This window comes from Oncorhynchus kisutch, linkage group LG28 (genome assembly GCF_002021735.2).
Source record: "Oncorhynchus kisutch isolate 150728-3 linkage group LG28, Okis_V2, whole genome shotgun sequence".
In the NCBI taxonomy this organism is placed as follows: domain Eukaryota; kingdom Metazoa; phylum Chordata; class Actinopteri; order Salmoniformes; family Salmonidae; genus Oncorhynchus; species Oncorhynchus kisutch.
Genome location: NC_034201.2, coordinates 26,932,623 through 26,949,975, shown reverse-complemented (window position 1 = coordinate 26,949,975; position 17,353 = coordinate 26,932,623). Strand labels below are relative to the sequence as shown.

At 44.0% G+C, this 17,353-nt stretch overlaps 1 protein-coding gene across 1 annotated transcript; it reads left to right on the top strand.

Moving 5' to 3' along the window:
* The first annotated feature begins 223 nt into the window (after positions 1-223).
* On the top strand, positions 224-16,851 carry ypel2a (yippee-like 2a). Its single transcript, XM_020464616.2, has 5 exons — positions 224-419; positions 9,626-9,905; positions 14,226-14,269; positions 14,408-14,516; positions 15,111-16,851. Exons 2-5 carry the CDS (start codon positions 9,798-9,800, stop codon positions 15,198-15,200), a joined length of 351 nt encoding a protein of 116 aa, XP_020320205.1. The 5' UTR covers positions 224-419; positions 9,626-9,797; the 3' UTR covers positions 15,201-16,851.
* Positions 16,852-17,353: the final 502 nt, after the last annotated feature.

Sequence of the window (17,353 nt, the reverse complement as noted above, 5' to 3'; positions counted from 1 at the left end):
ACTTACTGAGGCGCAAAGTGTGCAAAGAACTTCTGTCTATGATCGCCACGCATGTGGTTCACTACTGCGCAACGTAGGCACCTAATGTTGCGGGTGTAAAAGAAAGTAGGCACTTGATGCTCACCGCGCAACGATTGGTCATCCGCATTACCATCTGTAGCCAATGGGAACAATGTTGCTATGCTGTAATGTTACATTGATTGGTTCCCTTGGATGTCAGTCTGCCCTAGACGGGGTACTGTCTTTGCTCAATTTAAACCGTGCGCTCTACAGTCAGTATCCGATTAACATCCTCTGTTTATCGAGGCTTGAAGTCAACGCGTAGAAGAAAACCCTTTAACAGAATGAGCAGGATTTGCAACACAAAGTTGTGATCTGCAAAGGACAAGAGGCGACGATTGCATTTTCTCTATCCAAAGGTACAGTCAATGCTTATTGTTATTGCACAACTGTACAGGTAGGTTTAAAACGGATTGCATCTTGTCCGAAAGTTCATAACGGGGCCTGAGACATGATTATAACTATTTTACAATTACACAATAACATTCCTGACCGACCATGCTTGGTGTATAACCTGCGGGTGTAGTTTATGATGCGAGTGGAATTGATGTCGAATGTCCGCAGTGGCACTGGATGCGCTGGTTTAGATTACACAAAGTTGGCAGTGGCGTATTCTGCACCACGGCTTCACTGTGGTCTACCCTAAGACGCGCGATGGAAGTGGAAGTTGCAAAAAGGAATGCGTTATGAAATTAAATTGGCTCTGACTTGTTTTTGTTGACAGTTTTGTCCAATGTTGAAAATCATTTTCCATTACTTCTGCCACATTAATATAATTGACAGGCTTAAATTGGTTGTTTTAACAGCTATTCAAAATATTACCATCGTTTAGTGGTTGTATTATAATTACTAATTCTATGGTTGTAACATTGTAACATCGATGTTATTGTCAAAGGTTCGACAATACCTGAAGTCAATCTTTCCTATTGATTTTCAGTGACCTCATAGCCCAGTGATGGCTCTATCGTTTTTCTCCATTCCTACAAAACCATACCAAAATAGTGAATCCAGTTTTATGGTGGGCCACATAAACAGATGGTTCCCCTTGATTAGTCTCATAGATCTAATTTACTCTAAATCAGCTTGACCGAGTTGGCAGAGAGGGTATGGGTAGCTATTTTTACCCACTGTAACATCTCTGTTCAGTTCGACATTTCATTATCATCCGAGTGTGCGAAACAGCGCCCCTCTGTCTCTCTTACGTGTAGGCCATCTATCTGATATCTGGTCCAAACGAATATTACATTTTTGCCTGCCATAGCGAAGCCAGGGAGCATTTGGCCTCCCTTGACCCCAAAAATAGAACAGTATTTCCAATCAGCATTGAGCTAAACTGAGCGAGCACAACTGAATGGTCCTGGCAGAAAGAAAAGTGTCAAAGGAAGCCGGCTTGGATTTGTCTCTATCCTATCAAATCGCTTTGAGAGCATATGTCATTAACAGAAACAACTTGAATTGTTGCATCTCATTGTGTTATTGGTCTCTGGTGTCTAGCTAGCTAAAATTGTCCTAAATTAGCTATGGATGTAGATAGGGATTTGGAATTGTGGTTTTCCTTAATTCTCCGTACTGGCCAATGATTATAACGACGATTCTGATCCAACCATTAATTTCATACATTGTTGTGCCCCTGGCCTGAGAGGATGGACGTTCAAAATGTAGCTAGATGTAGAAGGCTAATATTAGCTAGCTAATGTTGCCCATGAATGGAAGTTAGGCTAGCGAGCAAGCATTTTAGCCACATAGCCTAAGATAACAAAAAATAAAAGTGTGTATTGTGATAGGGTGATAGACATGAAAGAGAGGAGGATGGCATTGGTGTTTCTCTACAAGTAGGGTGCTTGGCTTCCCCGTTGATTTTTACCCATCCACTGCTACTGCTTAGGTTCCTATTTAGCCATAACCTTAACTGGCAAATTAATAAATCAACCACTTAATAGGTAGTTTTAAAACCACCCAATTGAAGCTACCTAATGGAACACAGCAGATGAATCACTTGATATTGTCAAGCGCTCAATGTTTGTCACCTCTTTCTTAGCCAGTCAGTACTATGACAAAAAACAGCCTTTTAAATAATTGTAAGCACAAAATCCTAGCGTTTGTCATGAAGTCAGTGCCAGGACGTCAAGCAGTGCAACAGAGATATAGCTGTGTGGGAGTGTTGTTGTGAGCCCCAGGGCCTTCTGAGTAGGAGGCTATCTCTCAGTCAGTCTGCATACGAATGGCTGTGTATGGCTAGACTGAGGTTAGTACGGTAGCTCACTTTGCCATTCAATCGCCACAACAGAGACAAAAAAAATCAGAGCATACAGGGCAGGTATAATACAGTCAAGCTGGTGATACTCATAGTCAAGAATCTTACAATTCTTACAACTTCCATTTCCCCTGAACAGCCTACAGTGTTGTATGTTCAGTCAGTGTTTACTCCATACTTTGCATCTTGGTAGGGTTGTGAGAGGTAACGCCGGTATAGTATACATACCCTAATGCGCATCACATATGCAACAGAACACTGTACAAGTCCATAGACCCCAACTGGATATGATATTAGTGTGTATCTTCTTCACCGCTTCATAGCATCTTGTGTGTGTAGAAAGAGTGCTATTCAAAAGACACTGCTGGGTCCTCATATGGCAGTGAATCAATTCAGAGACCAGCTGTCTGCATTGGCCCTTTCATTCACCCAATGCTAATAAATGGAGGGAGAGAGCATGTTTACACGTTCTATCCAGCTGGTCACACCTATTTCCTGCCAGTCATTCACACCAGCTGGGACATTAGCAGAACGTTCTACACCCCCTCCACACATTCAGGAGTTTGTCCTGTGTTGTGAAGGATGTGGTACATTCCATGTCTACGTTTTGAACAGGATCTGATTGACATGAAAATCTGTGGTAATAATAGACTACCACCACATATCAACTGGGAATCATATCAAATGTTATTTGTCACATGCTCCGTAAACAACAGGTGTAGACTAACAGTGAAATGTTTACTTTACAGGCCCTTCCTAACAACGCAGAGAGAAAAATAATAGAAAAAAGTCATAAATACACAATGGTTAATGATAACTTGGCTCTATACACAGTGTACTAATACTGAGTTAATGTGCAGGGCTACAAGGTAATTGAGGTAGGTACTGTATAAAATTGAGCACACAGCCATGCAATCTCCATAGACAAACATCAACAGTAGAAGAGCCCGTACTGAAGAGCTCAGTGACTTTCAAATTGGCACCATCATAGGATGCCACCTTTACAACAAGTCAGTGTGTCAAATTTCTGCCATGCTAAAGCTGCCCCTGTCAACTCTAAGTGCTGTTATTGTGAAGTGGAAACGTCTAGGAGCAACAATGGCGCAGCCGCGAAGTGGTATTTTATAATGCATTTTTATTTAACCTTTATTTAACTAGGCAAGTCATTTAAGAACAAATTCTTATTTAACAATGACGGCCAAACCCTCCCCTAACCCGGACGACGCTGGGCCAATTGTGCGCCGCCCTATGGGACTCCCGATCATGGCTGGTTGTGATACAGCCCAGGATCAAACCAGGGTCTGTAGTGACGCCTCTAGCAGTGAGATGCAGTGCCTTAGACCACTGCGCCACTCGGGAGCCTCATAAGCTCACAGAACGGGACTGCCGAGTGCTAAAGCGCGTAAAGTGTAAAAATCCTCTGTCCTCGGTTGCAATACTCACTATTGAGTTCCAAACTGCCTCTGGAAGCAACGTCAGCACAAGAACTGTTCGTCGGGAGCTTTGTGAAATGGGTTTCCATGGCTTAGCAGCTGCACACAAGCACAAAGGCAAGCTTTGGCTGGAGTGGTGTAAAGCTCGCCACCATTGGACTAGAGCAGTGGAAACACGTTCTCTGGAGTGAAGAATTGGGCTTCACCATCTGGCAATCCGACGGAAGAATCTGGTTTTGGCAGATGCCAGGAGAACGCTGCCTGCTCCAATGCATAGTGCCAACTGTAAAGTTTGGTGTAGGAGGAATAATGGTCTGGGGCTGTTTTTCATGGTTCGGGCTAGGCCCCTTAGTTCCAGTGAAGGGGAATCTTAATGCTACAGCATACAATGACATTCTAGGATTCTGTGCTTCCAACTTTGTGGCATCAGATTAGTGAAGGCCCTTTCCTGTTTCAGCATGATAAATCCCCAGTGCACTAATATAGGTCCGTACAGAAATGGTTTGTCGAGATCGGCGTGGAAGAACTTGACTGGCATGCACATTGCCCTGACTTCAACCTCATCAAACACCTTTGGGATGAATTGGAACGCCGACTACGAGCCAGGCCTAATCGCCTAACATCAGTGCCCTAATGCTCTTGTGGCTGAATGGAAGCAAGTCCCTGCAGTAAAGTTCCAACATCTAGTGGAAAGCCTTCCCAGAAGAGTGGAGGCTGTTATAGCAGCAAATGGCAACCAACTCCATATTAATGCCCATGATTTTGGAATGAGTAGTTTGATGAGCAGGTGTCCACATACCTTTGGCCATGTAGTGTAAGTAGGGTTAAAGTGAATAGGTAACAGAATAGATCAGGAGTGGGAACCCTGTTCCTGGAAGGGCCCAGGTACTACAGGATTTTGTTCTAACTAGGCACCACACCTGTCCAACTGAGCTAATTGATCAGTTCAGTGATTGCCTAAATTCAACACACCTGGTTTTTTCAGGTCAGTTAAATTAAAAATAGGAAGTGCCTGTGGCACTCCAGGATCAGGGTTGCCTACCCCTGGGATAGATTATAAACAGTAGCTGCAGCGTATGTGATGAGTGTGTGTGCTTGATTCTATGTTTATTTTTATCAATGTGTGTGTGTATTGTGCATGTCAAAATGTGTGCAGGCCAATGTAGACCTACATGCATGTCAATGTGTGTATCCATCCTCCGCCGACGTCATCGGCCAGCCATCCCTCAGTGGCCCAGCCCCCTGACTGTCTGTCTGGCCAGACCCTGTGCTTTGCTTTGCCCCCTGTGGGTCTGCTGCTCTGCTACTGAATGATAGGTAGCCTAGTGGTGGTAGCCTAGCAGTGGTAGCCTAGCAGTGGTAGCCTAGCAGTGCCGAGTTACTGGGAGCCGTATGTGCAGTCTGGTGATGGAGTGGCTGGCCTACATAACGCAGCAGCCTAGTCTGGCCATGTAGCTGTATACTGTCACACTCACAAGCACCTGACACCAGTACTACTGCTGCCACTGACCTGCTTCTCCAACTCTCTCCTTTATTTATTTATCATTTTATCATGTCTCTATCTTTCCCTCATCCTACTGCAGTCTTCCATTCTCTTTATTTCTCTCTAAGTTGGCAGAGGGGTGAATGGGTAGCTATCTTTACCCACAGTAACATCTCTGTTCCTTTGGACTTTTCATTGTCATCTGACTTAAGGACATTATGATGAAATAGCAACCTAACTGGTAAATAAACAAATCAACCACTTAATAGGTAGTTTTAAAACCACCCAAATGAAGCTACCTATGGAACACATCATAGAAGATGCATCACTTGATATTGTTAAGCGTTCAATGTTTGTCACCTTTTCCTTGGCTCTGTATCATGTCAAAAAATGCCTTTTCAGCCTTTTAAATAATTGGAAGCATAAGCACAAAATCCTAGCGTTTGTCATGAAGTCTGTGCCAATACGTCAAGCAGTGCAACAGAGATATAGCTGTGTGGGAGTGTTGTTGTGAGCCCCAGGGCCTTCTGAGTAGGAGGCTTTCTCTCAGTCAGTCTGCATATGAATGGCTGTGTATGGCTAGACTGAGGTTAGTACGGTAGCTCACTTTGTCATTCAATCGCCATCACAGAGGCTGGAAAAATCAGAACATAATGTCCCTAACACCAGTACTACTGCTGCCACTGACCTGGTTCTCCCACTCTCTCTCCTTTTATTTATTTATCATATTTTATAATGTCTCTATCTCTCTCTCAACCTACTGTTGTCTTTCATTCTCTTTATTTATTTATTTCTCTCTCTGGTTTTCTTATTCTCTTTCTCTTCCTGCTGCTCTCTTGTACTTGTCACCATTTCTCTCTCCATCTCTGTCCTCGTTTCTCTCTCCATCTCTTGTCCTCGTTTCTCTCTCCATCTCTGTCCTCGTTTCTCTCTCCATCTCTGTCCTCGTTTCTCTCTCCATCTCTGTCCTCGTTTCTCTCTCCATCTCTGTCCTCGTTTCTCTCTCCATCTCTGTCCTCGTTTCTCTCTCCATCTCTGTCCTCGTTTCTCTCTCCATCTCTTGTCCTCATTTTGCCTTCCCTTTTTTAGATGATCTCTCTCACACCCTTTCATTCTCTTTTCCGACCCCTGTGTTTTCTAATGACCGTCACTCATGCCATGCCAGCCTCATCTCCGTTCCCAGGGCACGTGCCTTTGTTGTTTTAGCTAGTTGGCTGAGCAAAACCTCACAAACACTAACAAATGTAACCTTAACTGATTACTCTTCGTCAGTTAGCTAATGAGAACATGTGTCAGATCATTATATCTCAGATGAATGATGCTGTTTCAACAGTCTCCTTCAAAATAATAAGCATGTTTTTGGTAAGGTTCATTCTCTTCTCACTATAGCATGCTGGTTCCTGGGTGTCCTCCAGATCCTACAGTCTGCAACATCTCTTTTGTTGTGCAAACGTGAAGAGCCCTGCCATTGACAGAGGACCATTTGAAGCAACCTCCACCAAGGCTAGTTCCTTTGTTATTCAATGGCGGCGATTTGGTTGCAGTCTGTAATCTCAATTTGAAAAGGGGGGATGAAGAGGGAGAGGGCCCTTCTCCGTTGGGGGTGTTCCTGGGTGATCTGAAATCATGAAGGACAATGGAGAATTTCCTTCCCCATGGAGAGGTGTCTCCTTCAGTGACTTGTGAATATTGGTCGGAGTCGCTGTCCTGTGTTGAATGTAGGTTTTAGATGTGGATTGGGAGAAGGAGGTGTCCTACCTGGCCAGACGGTGTGGGTGAGGGCAGTGGGGGGTGAGGTGTCGCTACATAAGGCCTATAGTAGATGAATCCAGATCCTACATGGGATGGTTGGATGACTGGGGCTCATTGGTAGCCAGGCAGTCATTTCCAGACTATTTAAATGGTTGCTGGGTTAGTTTTTAGGCCTATTTGAAACGACCTCACCATGATAGCTTGTCATCTCTTATCTTTGCTGTCTGGCTGTTGTTTCAGTCTTTCATCTTTTGATATGTGTGTTTATTTTTAACCGCTTTGCTGGGGTGAAGGTAGACCTGTTATCGAGGCTCCGTTAATGAACCGTGTAGAGGCTTGCTTTTGTTTTCATTGGTTTTGCCCAGAGGGAAGACATTAAGGATGGAGTCTGTCATTTGTGCTTGTTAGGGTAGAGAATAGCTAGTGATGCCTGCCCACACCGCATACACACGCACGCACACACACAGACACGTGCAGTCTGTGTGAGGTGCTGCAGTTGTTGCCCACAGACAAAGCTGACAATGTATGGCTTCTACAGCCCAGCCAACCTCTTTTTGTTTGGAGATGGGTGTCATTTTTCTCTTCTCGGGCTGACATGGTTAGACTAAGCTATAAGTTATTGATTGGGGCTTCTGGATGGGCAGGATGGCAATGATTAGACATTAGGTATCTATGGGCACAGTTCCTTTTTCATATCAATGGTGGTCACAGTAAATGAACGTTTGTAATCCCAAGCTTGATTCCGTCAAAAGGCGATGTGTGTTTATTTGAACAGGCTCGACTGATACAGCTAGCGCCTTTAATCATTTGAGATTGCGCTTGACTGATTGATTGGCCATTTGGAATGGTACACACACACACACACACACACACACACACAAAGACACACACACACACAGTGTCAGCTCAGAGGTAACAGTGGACCTTAGTGTCATGGCTGTTGTCACTTTGACTGGCCACCATGGCGGTGACCCTTGCCCAGAGAGAGAGAGATAGCTCAGCACTTCCATTCTTCTCTCAGAGGGTGGTGGGTGCCCCCTACATATTGTGCCAGGCCCTAGGTCCTTAGTCAGCAGGCTTTACAGCAGGCTTACATGGCATGAGCCGCTTACCTAGCGCGAACTGCTGAGTAGGGATACAGGAGTGAGCATTCTGGACTCCCTCTGTATGGCTAGTGTGCACTAACAGTATAGGGCCCCTGTAAAGGACAAAATACGGGCACGGCCATTGTTTATGTGGCCAGAGGGGGAAATGTGGTAGCCCTTCTTCACAGGATGGAATCATCATAAGAGTCATCCCAAAAATGTTACAAATGGGAAACCTTACATGAATCTGAATTAGGAGTCTGTCTGCTTCCTTCTTGCTGTTGTCTTGCAGTCAGACCAGGTGAAATGTAGACCTATGAAAAAGCAGGGTATGTTTTTATTTGTCAAGGGTAGTTGGAATGCTATTTTTCTATGAAGCAGACTACCTTTTTAATCACGTTGCGTGTCAAAGCACGTGATCAGTGGTTGTGACAAAGGGTGTGATAAGTGGGTACAGTACAGCAGTAGTGTACCCTTCCTCCATTTCTGCTTGTCTGTTATCTCTTCAGCACTGGCTTTGCCACTTTAGCCTTTGTGGTGCTGATGTCACAACCCTCTGATCACAGCATCTAATCAATCGCCTGTGTGTGTGTGTGTACGCGAGCGAGGCTAACCACTCTGCCATATGTTTGATTAGCTCAACAAATCTTTCCTCTCATTCAATTAGCAAGGTAAAGATCTCTTCTTATCATGTTCTTTTTGCTCTACTGACAGTTCCTTTCCTCAATGTGCTTGGTATATTGACGTTGACCACTCAAAAACTATATTTTGGTATTTGTTTCATTAGTCCACTGATGATACAGTCCCAAAATGTTTTTAATGTCAGAAATTATGCTTTCAAGATATAGAACATTCAAAATGCAGAAATGTTCACATATGACGTGTGTACAGCAGGTTATGTTTTAATTAGGCCTGTTTTAGAATTCAAAGCCACTGCTAACATTGTACAGGTGGATATCATTCCAGAGCTTTTAAAAAGTGCAACACCAGCGAAAATGGAAAACTATTCTAAGAAAAACTATGTTGTGAGTACATATGAGTACATAAAAAAATATTTAAAAAACACGATAATGTACATCAATGTTGACCATTTTGGTGCTGGAACAGTAGCAGGCCACTGAGGCCAGTAGAAGTAGCATTTTACTAGCTCCGCCACTACTGCATACACATCCTGTCCTACACACCTTTCCTTCCCTCAGCTCCCCTTTGTGGGTGTTTGGTTGCCGTAGTCTATAGACCACACACATACATTTAGCTACACACTCCTGATGGAGAGCATTGTATTGAATTGGGTAATAATTCACAAACACTTTCCACCATTCTTTAATAAGAGAGAGCCTCAAGTAAGACTTGTTGGAAAGATTGGGTCATTTTTCAAAATGATTTTCCCACTCCGTGGAGTGTAGGTCTGGATCATTGTGTCTGTGTGCGTGCACATGTGTGCGTTTATGCATGTGTGTAATATTCATATTTGGCATTCTCAACGCAAAATATTTCTGTGCCTTGACGATAAACATGATCTGTTATCGTGGATCCATATTAAAGTGTCCCCCCCCAGGTGTGTGCCTCCCACCCCGCGCCCCACCACGGCCCTCACCTGTGTGTTGCGGTGCTTCCCCTGCGAGCCGTCCTGGGCCGGCAGCCCCTTCCTGCACCGCCCCCATACTTCGCCCAGCAACAGCAACGCCGTCGCCCCTGAAACCGCCGCTGTCTCCCAGGCAACTGTCATCATGACGCGCTCCAAGACCTTCCAGGCTTACCTGCCCAACTGCCACCGTACCTACAGCTGCATCCACTGTCGAGCTCACCTGGCCAACCATGACGAGCTCATCTCCAAGGTAGGCTTTTTCGACAAGGACAAAAAAGTTGAAGTATATTTGTGAACAGGGCAGCTATGTCATGTGTATGAAGCTGCATAGCAGAGGAGCGCTGCAGTTGTAGTTAAACCCCATATTTTAACAGCTGTTAATCCTTATGCTGGCACACTTCCTAGCATCTACTGTAGAGCCTTAGTGTGTGTGTGTGTGTGTGTGTGTGTGTGTGTGTGTGTGTGTGTGTGTGTGTGTGTGTGTGTGTGTGTGTGTGTGTGTGTGTGTGTGTGTGTGTGTGTGTGTGTGTGTGTGTGTGTGTGTGTGTGTGTGGTTGCATTTGACCGAGACTAGATTCTGTCTCAATGCGATTGCTTCCATTTGCTCATTTGCTTACGATAACATTGGACATTCATCGTGTTCCACCAGGTTGACCTGGGTTCACTTTATTCCACCAGTTGTTGTGGTCATTAACACAGTAACGGCCCTGAATTACTTAACACATGTCAGGAACAAGGAAAAGCCCTTAATCTATTTAGCTTTGTGTGCAACTGCAAGAGAGAAATAACGAAGGAAATGAGAGCGAGATCAAACCATAAAAGAGAGGGGCGAGAGAGGTCATCATATTACTGTCACCTCCTGGAACTCTCTAGACTAGAGCATCATGGGTAATATCCCCGGGTGGATGAAGAGGCCAGGCCACAAAGCTCCCTAATACACAGACACACACAGCTTTTCATAGACACTAGTGGGATTTTAGTGTAAGCCAGCAGCACATCAAAGCAGATTGACTGTGTTCACTCTGCAAACACACAGTTTCCATGGAAGCAGCATGTTTTTATGTCAGACTAAAATAAAGAGGGCAATGATTGCATGTGTGTGTGGGTGGATGATTTTGTGTGTAATGTGTGTCTTTGTGAGAAAGCCAGAGAGAGAGAGAGTGAGAAAAAGAAAGGAGAGTTTGTAGGAGAAAATGTGTGCATGTGTGTCTGTTAAACCATAGAGGCTTCATGTTTATCTACAATATATTAGATAGCATGGAACATAGCCACAACACAGCTCCACACCAAACACCACATATACAGCACAGCTCCACACCACCCCATACATAACACTACACCACACGCCACAGTACCACACTACCACATCAGCGCTGTCAAATCCAAAGCGACTTACAGTCATGCGTACGTACATTTTATGGGTGGTCCTGGCCTGGGAATCAAACCCACTATCCTGCCGTTGCAAAGCTCCATGCTCTAGCAACTGAGCTACATAGGACCACCCCATACCATATAGCTCCATCCCCCCACCATACACACCACAGAGATCCATCCCCCACCATACACACCACACAGATCCACCCAGGCTCCTGGTGGCTACGGAGCTACACACATGTCACATTGCAACACACACTACCAGCTTGGCAAAAGCAGCCAATCGTAAAGCCTTCTCCCTCAGGGCTGTTTTTTTCTATGGCCATATGGTAGGGCAGAACTCTGACTCGGCCTATCAAAAGGCTTGTATTATGTGTCTCCTGTGAACTCCTTTGTCGTTGTTGAAAATACGTTGTCGTTAAAATCTTGAATTGATAAAGGTTAAAGGGTACGGTACGTACATACCTTTAACCTTTATCAATTCAAGCTTTTACCATATAAGTGGCTAGGTAGGTACGTACGGTATAGGTAGGTATGTACGGTACATACCATATAAGTGGCTAGGTAGGTACATACGGTATAGGTAGGTATGTACGGTACATACCATATAAGTGGCTAGGTAGGTACGTACGGTATAGGTAGGTATGTATGGTACATACCATATAAGTGGCTAGGTAGGTACGTACGGTATAGGTAGGTATGTACGGTACATACCATATAAGTGGCTAGGTAGGTACGTACGGTATAGGTAGGTATGTATGGTACATACCATATAAGTGGCTAGGTAGGTACGTACGGTATAGGTAGGTATGTATGGTACATACCATATAAGTGGCAAGGTAGGTACGTACGGTATAGGTAGGTATGTATGGTACATACCATATAAGTGGCTAGGTAGGTACGTACGGTATAGGTAGGTATGTATGGTACATACCATATAAGTGGCTAGGTAGGTACATACGGTATAGGTAGGTATGTACGGTACATACCATATAAGTGGCTAGGTAGGTACGTACGGTATAGGTAGGTATGTATGGTACATACCATATAAGTGGCTAGGTAGGTACGTACGGTATAGGTAGGTATGTACGGTACATACCATATAAGTGGCTAGGTAGGTACGTACGGTATAGGTAGGTATGTATGGTACATACCATATAAGTGGCTAGGTAGGTACGTACGGTATAGGTAGGTATGTATGGTACATCCCATATAAGTGGCAAGGTAGGTACGTACGGTATAGGTAGGTATGTATGGTACATACCATATAAGTGGCTAGGTAGGTACGTACGGTATAGGTAGGTATGTACGGTACATACCATATAAGTGGCTAGGCAGGTACGTACGGTATAGATAGGTATGTATGGTACATACCATATAAGTGGCTAGGTAGGTACGTACGGTATAGGTAGGTATGTACGGTACATAGCATATAAGTGGATAGGTAGGTACGTCCGGTATAGGTAGGTATGTACGGTATAGGTAGGTATGTACGGTACATACCATATAAGTGGCTAGGTAGGTACGTACGGTATAGGTAGGTATGTACGGTATAGGTAGGTATGTACGGTACATACCATATACGTGGCTAGGTAGGTACGTACGGTATAGGTAGGTACGTATGGTATAGGTAGGTATGTACGGTACATACCATATAAGTGGCTAGGTAGGTACGTACGGTATAGGTAGGTATGTACGGTACATACCATATAAGTGGCTAGGTAGGTACGTACGGTATAGGTAGGTATGTACGGTATAGGTAGGTATGTACGGCACATACCATATAAGTTGCTAGGTAGGTACGTACGGTATAGGTAGGTATGTACGGTATAGGTAGGTATGTACGGTACATACCATATAAGTGGGTTGGTAGGTGCGTACGGTATAGGTAGGTATGTACGGTATAGGTAGGTATGTACGGTACATACCATATAAGTGGCTAGGTAGGTACGTACGTTATAGGTAGGTATGTACTGTATAGGTGGGTATGTACGGTACATACCATATAAGTGGCTAGGTAGGTACGTACGGTATAGGTAGGTATGTACGGTACATACCATATAAGTGGGTAGGTTGGTACGTACGGTATATGTAGGAATGTACGGTACATACCATATAAGTGGCTAGGTAGGTACGTACGGTATAGGTAGGTATGTACGGTACATACCATATAAGTGGCTAGGTAGGTACGTACGGTATAGGCAGGTATGTACGGTATAGGTAGGTATGTACGGTACATACCATATAAGTGGCTAGGTAGGTACGTACGGTATAGGTAGGTATGTTCGGTATAGGTAGGTATGTACGGTACATACCATATAAGTGGCTAGGTAGGTACGTACGTTATAGGTAGGTATGTACTGTATAGGTAGGTATGTACGGTACATACCATATAAGTGGCTAGGTAGGTACGTACGGTATAGGTAGGTATGTACTGTATAGGTAGGTATGTACGGTACATACCATATAAGTGGCTAGGTAGGTACGTACGGTATAGGTAGGTACATACCATATAAGTGGCTAGGTAGGTACGTACGGTATAGGTAGGTATGTACGGTATAGGTATGTATGTACGGTACATACCATATAAGTGGCTAGGTAGGTACGTATGGTAATTGTAGGTATGTACGGTACATACCATATAAGTGGCTAGGTAGGTACGTACGGTATAGGTAGGTATGTATGGTACATACCGTATAGGTGGCTAGGTAGGTACGTACAGTATAGGTAGGTATGTACGGTACATACCATATAAGTGGCTAGGTAGGTACGTATGGTATAGGTAGGTATGTACGGTACATACCATATAAGTGGCTAGGTAGGTATGTACGGTATAGGTAGGTATGTACGGTACATACCATATAAGTGGCTAGGTAGGTACGTACGGTATAGGTGGGTATGTATGGTACATACCATATAAGTGGCTAGGTAGGTACGTACGGTATAGATAGGTATGTACGGTACATACCATATAAGTGGAAAAACAATACCATGTTAGCATATCAATGAGATTTAATGGGATAGAGAATGGGATACCTTTGTTTTAGGAACGTGAGTGATGCCATGTGTCTGCCTTGATGCTAGCATCGCTGTGGAAAACAGGTGGGAAAAAACAACAGACCAATAATGTCTACTCCCGTGATAGGATTGTGACTTTTCTCATCCTGTTCTCCCTCTCTCTTTGTCTCTCATCCAGTCCTTCCAAGGAAGTCAAGGTCGAGCTTACCTCTTCAACTCAGTGTAAGTACCTGAGCCTATTTTTATTATTCTCCAAATCAAACTCTCATTTTATCACTTTGACACCCCTCTCTATTTTTTACATTTTATTTTCTTCACCTTTCTCTCCATTTATCACACTCCTCTTGCTCTCCGTCTCAGGGTGAACGTGGGGTGTGGACCAGCAGAAGAGAGGGTTCTGTTGACAGGGCTTCACGCGGTGGCTGATATCTACTGTGAAAACTGTAAAACCACGCTGGGCTGGAAATACGTAAGTAGCTAATTACATAGGAATCCTCCACAAACAGATCTCTAGACATGCAGGTCTATAACACATCTATAGACATGATAAACAAATGCTCCACATTGCTGTTGTCCCTGGCTTCGCTTTGTGGGGTAACTATGTGGGTGTGTGGAGGTCAGTGAGAGAGACCCGGGTGGTACGTGGCCTTGTAGTGTTTTATGGTGTTGCCATCTGTGTGATGTTATTAATATCCTCCACGAGGCCTAATGCTCCAGCACTGTCAAGGGGCCAAAAGTGCTGCTGCCGACCTAGTACACCCATCAACAGGGGGATGATAAGCACACAAACACACACACTCTCACCCATGCATATGCACATACAAGCACTCTACGTCACACGCACAAACACACACACTCTCACCCATGCATATGCACATACAAGCACTCTACGTCACACGCACAAACACACACACTCTCACCCATGCATATGCACATACAAGCACTCTACGTATTTTATTAGGATTACGTATAAAATAACAAGAAAGGGAGATTACCCCAGATAGAAAATCACACTGTTCACATTCACGACAATGCTCCAGTGTGTCTCTCTTTCTCTCTGCAGGAGCATGCCTTTGAGAGCAGTCAGAAGTACAAGGAGGGGAAGTTCATTATCGAGCTGGCCCACATGATCAAGGACAATGGCTGGGACTGAGGGGGCTTACCTAACCCCTAAGGTTTACTGCTAGCTCATCCACATGGCCCTATTCACCTGAGACACAGCTCATGTACTCCCACAATACACAGGTGTAATGGTGTGTGTGCGCGAGTGTGCGTGCATGTGTGTTTACCAGAATGATAATCTCCAGTCTAAAGCATATACAGATATGCACAAACACACACACACAGTTGCACAGAGACGCGTGTTTGAATTCACTCTGCATGCTGAAGCTTTTCCAGGCCTCAGGGTGGACAGGAGCCCACAGGTTAAGGGTTATAGGTCATAGGTTATGGTCTCTCTGGGGATGAATGAGATGAACAATGACCATGGTAATGGACAGACAAGAATGGACCCCTCCAACCCCCCAAGACCCACTAACCCTACAATGAGGTGAAATTCTGTTCAACATTCCGTTTTTTACCTGCAATCACCCTCACTACCCTACATGGATCCTTCCACATGAATGCATTTTTTGGTTACTATGTTTCAATGGACTCCATTGAATTAGGAATTAGAATCATTGTATAGGATCTCTATGATGGGCAGACTCATGGAAGACACCAACCAACCAGAATCACCAGACTTCTTGAAGCCTGAAATCGTCCAAAACTCCTTTCAACCAAATCAGCACCTTATCGGGATTGAGTTTGAAACAGATTGTCGTAAATCTAATACTGCTTGATTGTTCATCTGAAAAAAAAATCTTTGCTGTTCTTAGTTTTTTTATTCGAGCATTTGTTTAAGCTATGGATATATTTGTTAATTTATTTGGTATTGTTTGGGGACAATCCCCTTTTCCCCCCTTGTTAAAAGGTAGTAGCTTTGTTGGTTCCCCCCTCACTTCCAATGGTAGCAATCTTAAAAAGGAGGTGTCATTCAAGTTGTCATCCCTTTGCCGATCTGAGTGCTATTACCACCCTCTGTGAATGTTTTAGTAATGGCAGTGTGTGAGAGGAACCCAGATTGCACAAGGTTTACATGTCAACTGGGTAAAGAGACCGGGGGGGGGGGAAGTAGCACCCGTAGCTCTTTTCAGTCTCAAAGCAATGCAGACATGAAGGTGATGCAAACTGATGAGGAAATTAGGCATGTGAAGTGCCCCTTTCCTAGACGCTGATCTGAAGTCAGTGTTGTGTCACCCCCCAGAGGTTAAGGTTAGGATATAACGAGGGAAAACTGATCCTAGAGCTGCAACTTCTATCAGGCACCTCACACAGACTGATGGTTGTGAACTGGTGGTTCTCTGTTTACCTGGGTCTGCATCCTCCACTGCCTCCTTGCTTTGTTTTGTTGTTGATTTGATAAGATTTGAGAATTACAACATTTAAAATGGACTTTCTACAGTCTGGAACAGGAGAACCAATCAAAAGCCACAGAATACCCAATCAGAGGGTGTCACACATCCCAGCACAACAACCAAAGACTCCCATCAACAATAAGTTGACCAAACAATGGACCTTGCGATTGATTGCTAGTATCAGGAAGTTGCCGAATGAAAGATTGTGATTGGCCGAGAGCCACTGTCGAACCTTGGCCTTTCTCTGTGAGATAATGCATTGTTTGGTTGCGACAATTACAATGTTAATACCTGTATATTCACTATGAACATGTGCATTATTATGTAATGATAAACAGTATTACACCATGTAAATAGCCATATTCAATGTTTTATTTATAATTATTTTAGTCTATGCTCTGCTGTCTGTCTTGGGGCCCCTTGGACAGTTAGATTTCCTACTTTTTTACTATTTGGAGAGAGAAAAAATAAGAAAAAAAGTATTTTGCAAAGGAAGGAAAATTGATGGAAATATACAGTATGGAGACTCAATAAAGATATTCATTTGATTGATCTGAAACAGAGGCCAGAGTATGTTTTATACTCGCCTGGTTGCTAGTCTTGTACTTTAGCCAACCCCTTTGGCTTTTGAGATGACAACAACCACAGGTAGCCTAGTGGTTAGAGCATGGGGCCAGTAGCTGAATGGTTGCTGGATGAAATCCCCCGAGCTGACAAGGTAAAAATCTGTCATTCTGCCCCTGAACAAGGCAGTTAACCCACTGTTCGCCGGTAGGCCGTCATTGTAAATAAGAATTAGTTCTTAACTGACTTGCCTAGTTAAATAAAATAAATAAAAACCACAAATGAG

Coding starts and splice junctions, on each gene's coding strand:
- ypel2a (XM_020464616.2), top strand. CDS start 9,798: ATGACGCGCTCCAAGACCTTCCAGGCTTACCTGCCCAACTGCCACCGT. Junction 9,906..14,225: donor ATGACGAGCTCATCTCCAAG/GTAGGCTTTTTC, acceptor TCTCTCATCCAG/TCCTTCCAAGGAAGTCAAGG. Junction 14,270..14,407: donor GCTTACCTCTTCAACTCAGT/GTAAGTACCTGA, acceptor TCTCCGTCTCAG/GGTGAACGTGGGGTGTGGAC.